Source organism: Neofelis nebulosa, chromosome 3 (genome assembly GCF_028018385.1).
Source record: "Neofelis nebulosa isolate mNeoNeb1 chromosome 3, mNeoNeb1.pri, whole genome shotgun sequence".
Classification (NCBI taxonomy): Eukaryota; Metazoa; Chordata; class Mammalia; order Carnivora; family Felidae; genus Neofelis; species Neofelis nebulosa.
In genome coordinates, this window is record NC_080784.1 from 169,668,531 (window position 1) to 169,675,658 (window position 7,128).

The 7,128-nt window shown below is 32.8% G+C and overlaps 1 protein-coding gene and 1 long non-coding RNA gene across 2 annotated transcripts in view; both read left to right on the forward strand.

The window, feature by feature from the left end:
* GNPDA2 (glucosamine-6-phosphate deaminase 2) overlaps positions 1-7,093 on the forward strand; it is a 30,590-nt gene extending 23,497 nt beyond the window's left edge. Inside the window, exons 6-7 of the mRNA XM_058722712.1 lie at positions 451-625; positions 6,118-7,093. Coding sequence (XP_058578695.1) covers positions 451-625; positions 6,118-6,179 — 237 coding nt within the window. The 3' untranslated portion in view covers positions 6,180-7,093. The remainder of the gene's footprint in view (positions 1-450; positions 626-6,117) is intronic.
* On the forward strand, positions 2,165-6,006 carry LOC131507644 (uncharacterized). The gene is made up of 2 exons (XR_009259607.1): positions 2,165-4,465; positions 4,514-6,006. It is a non-coding gene; the product is annotated as an uncharacterized LOC131507644 (long non-coding RNA).
* Positions 7,094-7,128: the final 35 nt, after the last annotated feature.

Genomic DNA, 7,128 nt, shown 5'->3' on the forward strand with positions numbered 1-7,128 from the left:
TCTCTTACTTTCAAAGTAATATCTACTGTATTGCTTGTCTGGACTAGAGCAATTGGTATATCATTCTTGGTTATATAAATTCTTTGCTGACTTGTAATTCTGCTTTTGCAAAACAGCCCTTTCCTTTCTTCTTCATTCTCCCAGGTCTCTTCTGCACATCAGTATTTAATATATTAATAACTATGCATTATGGTATATTCAGCAATACTCTATAACAAGATACTATTTTACTTTCATAAACCAGAAGAGAGATACAGTTTATGCTTTCCTTTTATCTTGAACAGAAATAAAACTCTTGAACTGTGAAGAAATATGTAGCTATTTATTTTTGTTTTGCCTTCAGAAGAATATTGGTGCTAGCATCTTTGTTTCTTAAAAAAAAAAAAAAAAGCTTTTTCGTCATTTGAAACATGTTTTAAGAATTAATATGTAATGGTCATGATTTTCCAGGTAATGATCCTCATAACAGGTGCACACAAGGCATTTGCTCTCTACAAAGCAATAGAAGAAGGAGTAAATCACATGTGGACTGTTTCCGCTTTCCAGCAGCATCCCCGAACTATTTTTGTGTGTGATGAAGATGCTACTTTAGAATTAAGAGTTAAAACTGTGAAATACTTTAAAGGTGAGCATTGAAATTTCAGAAGCAGATTGTGAGAACGTTCCATTATAGATGACAGTTAAAACCTAATGAGACGTGGAGTTACATCCTGCACTGTGCCTATTGAAAACTGGCTTTTTACCAACACACTAGCCAGTTTTTTTTTTGTTTTTTTTTTTTAAGGAAAATAGAAAAGTCTCACTGCAGATAATAGTTGCTTTCAGAATATTTTCCTATTTTTTTCATGAAGAGAATCTCTTCAATCTGTATTTTCAGTGAACAATATTTTTCTTGAATCCAAATTTAATAAAATATTTACTTTCATAATTGTATATGCAAATTTAAATAACCCAAAAGGAAATGTATATATGTTCTGATTTTTCCATTGTTTCCCTGTTCCATCTCCCTCGCCAAGCTATGTTTAAAATAGAACCTAATCATCAGATAGGTTGGGTCACCCACTATCTCATCTAATCTTCACAAATTCAAATTATTCCCATGTAGTTATAATGGTTCTGTGTCAACAGTATGGAATAAACTCTGCAAGTAAGCAGGGTTTGACTGCCCGGACTTCTGCATGTAGATTTTCCTTTTGACTCTTCCTGCAGTCTAGTTCAGTAATTCTTAAACCTTGCTGTACCAGGTTTTATACATGAAACCACAAGTGCTTGATGTAATGGGTGATTTAACAGGTTTTCAAGGACTATACTGTTTAGAACCCGTTCTCTGCTTAAGAGTGAATTCCACATATACACATGAAAAGCTGTATAAATAGGTGCTCTTTATAAAGTACCTGTAGCTGATACGAAAATATAACTGGTCATATATATAGAGACACACACATGTCAGTAATTCACAAAGTATGTAGTTATGTGTAATACTGTTATTACATGAATGAATACGTATTTTTAATTTTCTTACGCTAGTAACTAGGTATTTATTTAACATGTATTAGAAAAAATATACTGAACCAATCAAACCTATATTTCATGAATATAATTGCTTTGACAGGGCTAAAGAAGTTACCATATTTTATTGCCTCTAAGACACATCTTTTTTCATCTGTTTGGTCTGAAACTGGGATGTGTTTAAAATTCGTGTCACTGTCAGTTACTGGTAGCATTTTTTTTCTTAATGGTACAGAAAATAATGTGTGTCTTATAGTCTTCAGTGTCTCATTCATGAAATATAGTATGTAACATGTCAATTTAAAGGAAATTTTTAAATTAACTCTATAGTTCATGTAAATGTGTGAATGTGGCAGAAATCTTGAAGGTGATGCACAAATGATGGAAGTTGATGAACAGTAAACAAACACAATTTTGATGTTTATATGGTTTCTATTTGTACTTAACTGTTGTGAGCATTTTCCTATTTTACTAAATATTCTTCAAAAGTAAATTTAATGACTATATAATAGTCAAGTAGATGTATCATAATTCACTTAAACATTTCCTTATTATTGCCAGTATTTATATTTTCATCAAAATTACTTTTTTTTTGCCAAGCCACACAGATATCAAATTAAACTGAAAAATTTGTTTAATAAGTTGGCAGGTAAAAGCAGAAATATCTGTCATGAGTTGTGAATATGACAGAGCTCTTGGATGGAGTTTTACCCATGTATGTAGTCTTTTGGATTTCATTACAAATACTAGACTCCTTGAAAAAATTAACAGGAGGAATCCCCATTATCCACATATTTTATTTAATGCCGGTTTTAAGGAGATTCTTTTTAACATTCTCATATTTTAATATACCAGCAATCCTCAAACCCCTGTGCTTATCAGACTTTCTCCATTTGTTTTTTATAGAAAAAGTTTACATTTTATGTGAAGTAAATATTTAATGAAATACTCAATAGCCTATAATAATTAAATGACCAGTCACTATTCTAAATGGATTATACTTGATTTACTTAATTTGCACAATTCTATGAAGTGGATACTCTTATATAATCCCATTTATAGATGAGTTCACAGGCTTAATAGAGATATTGTCACCCAAAGTCAGTTTGTATGTGGGTAGAGCGGGTTAAGTGATACCACGCTTATCTGGAGTCTAGGGTTTTGTCCACTCTTACGCTGCCTCATAGAATAGGTATAAATTGGCTATCTAAACCATATTTCTGTTTGTTTGGGTTGTTTTCATACTATAACAACTGCTTCCAAAAGCAATTTTAGTTTTCATACTAAAATAATTGCTTCCGACCTATTTTAAAGGTAATTTAAAACAGGAGGTAGGTGATTATATGTATTTTGTTCTTTTAATTCATCTATCAGATTGTAAGTTCTTCTGAAACATCTTGAAGTGTAGACTATGAGAAAATCACTGCACTGCTCTTTTGAAGACACTGTATTTTGTACCTCAGGGGAGCTGCATATATTTCTGAAGAGGTTCAGGGTATCAGCCTCAGTCAGTGTGCCTCCAATATGGAGAAAAATGGAATTGAGATCTTGTTCAGGCCATATCAGACCTCATTTCATAGTACGGTATTTTAATACAGGGTAGAACTGAATATTCATAGATTTATGCATATTCAAATGTAGTTTTATATATTTTCCATATCTTCATTGAGTTATTCTATCACTTCAAGATGTACTGGAGAATATGAATCTTGTGGTTACCGTCTATAATTCTTCGTATTGTGTTCACATCACTACTCTTTCTTCTACCATCACTAAAAAGTGCCTAAAAGGGTTCTAATTATTTAGCTCTCTATGAAAATCTAGGTTAACTGCATCTAAAATAAAAATCATTAGTTAATGGAAGTTTATTTCAGTATACAGGTATACCTTTTAAAAGATAGCAGTAAATCACAGGAAAATATAGTTTAATATTGAATGTTTTCTGATTTGTTTTTGCTAATTTTATATAAAACTTATTTTATGTTAAGAGAATATATTTTCAAGACATCATCATCATAGTGAACATTTTTTTGGCTTCATCCTTTGTAGGCCCTGCTCCAATAGATTGACAGAGGTTGAATGAGTTCAGATTGAGCCAAAACCATAAAACTGACATTTAGAATCTATGACATTTCACTTCTTCTGGCAACATGTCAGGAAGTCTATACGTTTTAGTATTCAATTTATTTTTGTCTGTTAGTGATTTAAATAGCAATGATTTGTTTCTATCGAATTCTTGTATTGAAAGTTGTCAGTTTAACCTTAGGTCATAGTAAATTCTTTGTGTCCTCCAAAATGCAAGTAATAAAATTTTCAAAATAATTTCTAGTTTGGAAACAGCCTTAAGTTTAAAAGTTACAGCCAATATACAGTTAAATCTTATAGAGTTGAACTTTTGTTTATTTTGTTTTGTGTTTTAAGTCTCTAATGTATTATCTCCATGATCAAAGCCGTAAGTAAATGACAGATGAATTGTATCAAGTAGAATGAACCTTATTATAGCTACTTCTCCATAAGAGAATACATCTTCTGAACAAAGTGGCTAAAATTACCTTTGTCTTTATTGTTCCCTCTCCTCCTGGCTTTCTCTAGTCCCCATTTTACTGCTCTTTACATATTGGTTGTTGAATTAAACTTTTCAGTTAAATCCTATTTTAAATAGGAGATATCATCTGATAGTTTTTATTAGCAAATATTTCTTCTGCACTATACACATTACCTTTTAGTGTATATTTTTGGTAAACATAAAAGTATATTTACCAATTAGTGTCATCAGCCAAGGGGCTTAAGTGCCTTCAAATACATAGTCTCCCATAGTGTTAGCAAAAAGAAATGTAACAAGTATCCCTATCTGCAAGTAGGTGACTCAGTATCATAAAAAGTTGGCTCATTAAGTGATTTGAGAAAATAAAATGTATTTCATTAAAATAAAAGCTCCATAGAGGTGGGGACTTAAGTTTTGTATTTCATTAAAATAAAAGCTCCATAGAGGTGGGGACTTAAGTTTTTTTTCACTGCATGATTTCACTGTCTAGAAGTTTGCTTGGTATACTGGAGGCATTTGATAAATGGTGGATAGTCGGATAGGTAGATAGATGGGAGAACACAAGACTATGAAACCATCTAAGCAGTGAATTCTATAAATAACCCCATGAAGTCCAAAGGATATTAAATAAGGAGAAAGAGTTAAATAGCATAGTTTAACTTCTAACTTGATAGGATTCAAAGCCCCAGAAAATGGATAGTAGCATTTAGATTGGGAGGAAATGGCAAAAGCAATAGCACAAATGTAAGGAAGAGCTAACAAAGCAGCAGAACAAGTTCCTGTTAATAGAACAGAGAACCATTAAAATGTATTGATAAAACAGGGCTAGATTATACTTTTTTTTTTTTTTAATCTCTACACCCAACGTATGGCTTGAACTAAACCCTGAAATCAATACTCACCTGCTTTTCCCAACTGAGCCAGCCAGGCAGATTATACTCCAAAAATTTTAAAGCAAAATGGAAGGTAGGGGTTAAGAGCAAAAAAAACCAGGGTTCATGTCATGGCTCTTCACTTTCTGGGTCATGGGCCACTTTGAAAATCTGGTGAAGAGACTGTCCTCAGAAAAAAATGCACACATGCTCACACACATTCGTATATTAATGTGGGAGATTCAAAGACTCCTTGAACCATCTCTAGCTCTGTTACATCCTAAAAGTTGGGGCTGTACTTGATTTCTGCCAGGTGGGCAGCTTCCAATTCTCAGCACTTGGGAGTCAGAGATGGCTCAGTACTGACTGCTCTATTTTTTCTTGTATTCTAAGTTTAACTCTTTTGTTAACGTTTAAATATGGATTGTCCAACTTTTTTTTTTTAATGTTTATTTTTGAGACAGAGACAGAGTGCAAGTGGGGAAGGGGCAGAAAGAGAGGGAGACACAGAATCTGAAACAGGCTCCAGGCTCTGAGCTGTTAGCACAGAGCCCAACGCGGGGCTCAAACCCACGAACCGTGAGATCATGACCTGAGCCAAAGTCGGACGCTTAACCGACCGAGCCACCTAGGCGCCCCTGGATTGTCCAACTTTTTAATAGTACCTTGGATTTTTTTTCACTAACTTCCTTCAGTGTGGCTTATTACTGTAAACACACACGCCAAAATAATGGAAAATAATTTGCCAGATGAATGAATAGGGTAATACTATCCTAGTGTAACAACAGTTCTGCCCCTAGCTGGAGTCTGGTAGAGGAAATGCCAGAGGATCAAATTCAACACACTTACAGATACAATTAAAGTGTATTCATCAAGTCAGTATTCACACTGGTGATTTTTGTCATACTGAAGCTCTGAAGACAAGAACTGCTTCTACTTCAGGTTACTCCCAAAGAATCTGTACACATCCTAGATCTACAGCTCCATAAATACTGTAAATTGCTGTTTGCTAGGTAGTTACAACTAACCATTATAGAACATTCCTATTTTCATTTTTCAATAAAACTTTATTCTGTATCAGACAGGAAATGATATACTTATTGTGTCTTATAAACTCTTCTAGTTTCTAAAGTAAATGAGATATAATTCAAAATTAAAAATAAAACTAGAACTGTGCTTTTTTTCTTTAAGGTTTAATGCATGTGCACAATAAACTTGTGGATCCACTATACAGTATGAAAGAAGGAAATTGAAGGAGATTGGAGCAAAATTCTGCTTGAATGAACAGAACACTTTTATAAGTAGATGAATTTTCAGCTATGCAATATGATAAAACATGGGGATTTTTTGAAGACTGTCATTTTTGAAGTCCAATACCTATATGTTAAACATTCCATATTTACAATGTGTCCATTTTATACTAAGGTTTAGGAGAAGTAGTTGGCTCTCACAAATAGCTGTTATTGTAAAGTACAGAAGCCACACAGCCACTCTATAAAACAGTGCAGAAATGAAATGTCTGTTTAAAAATTTCAAGTCATTTTAAATGTGAAGAATATACATCAAGTATCATTCATATGAATCTGGTGGCATTCTCAAGAATTTTATTTTTTAATCACATAAACACACTCCACCTTTCAGGTATCAAAAAATCATTGCAAACCTTTAGTTTTGGAATGTAATCTTTGTATTTTCTGTGCATTACACACAAGCTTTTCTGCACGTGGTTGCCTTAGTCCCCTTCCTGCAGTGGCATCTGGACATGAAAAGTCCTGCTGTATATTGTTGGAACAGAAAATCTGAAGAAATGACAGTGCCTAAAAGTACAGTTTACGTCCTTTTGGAAAGTATGTATAAGTGCATGATTTTTGTGCACCACCTTCTACAGCACTTTTTTTACAAATGTGCTCTTATTTTTATTTAATGACTTGGGTTCATGCTTTTAATAAGTATTTTGGCAATTATGAACTTTATACCTAGCAACACTCTTAAGGAAATTCTTTTGAAGACAATTTTCTGATTATTGTTAAACTTCATAAATGATTAGCTTTATTCCTTACTTATATGTCTAAAAAGATAACATGATAAAATATATATAAAAGGAATTACTGTAAACTATTTTAGATTGCCATTAACAACTTGCATCATTAAACTGCAAATAAAACTATATTGTTTTCTATCTTTAATTCAAATAAAGCTCAT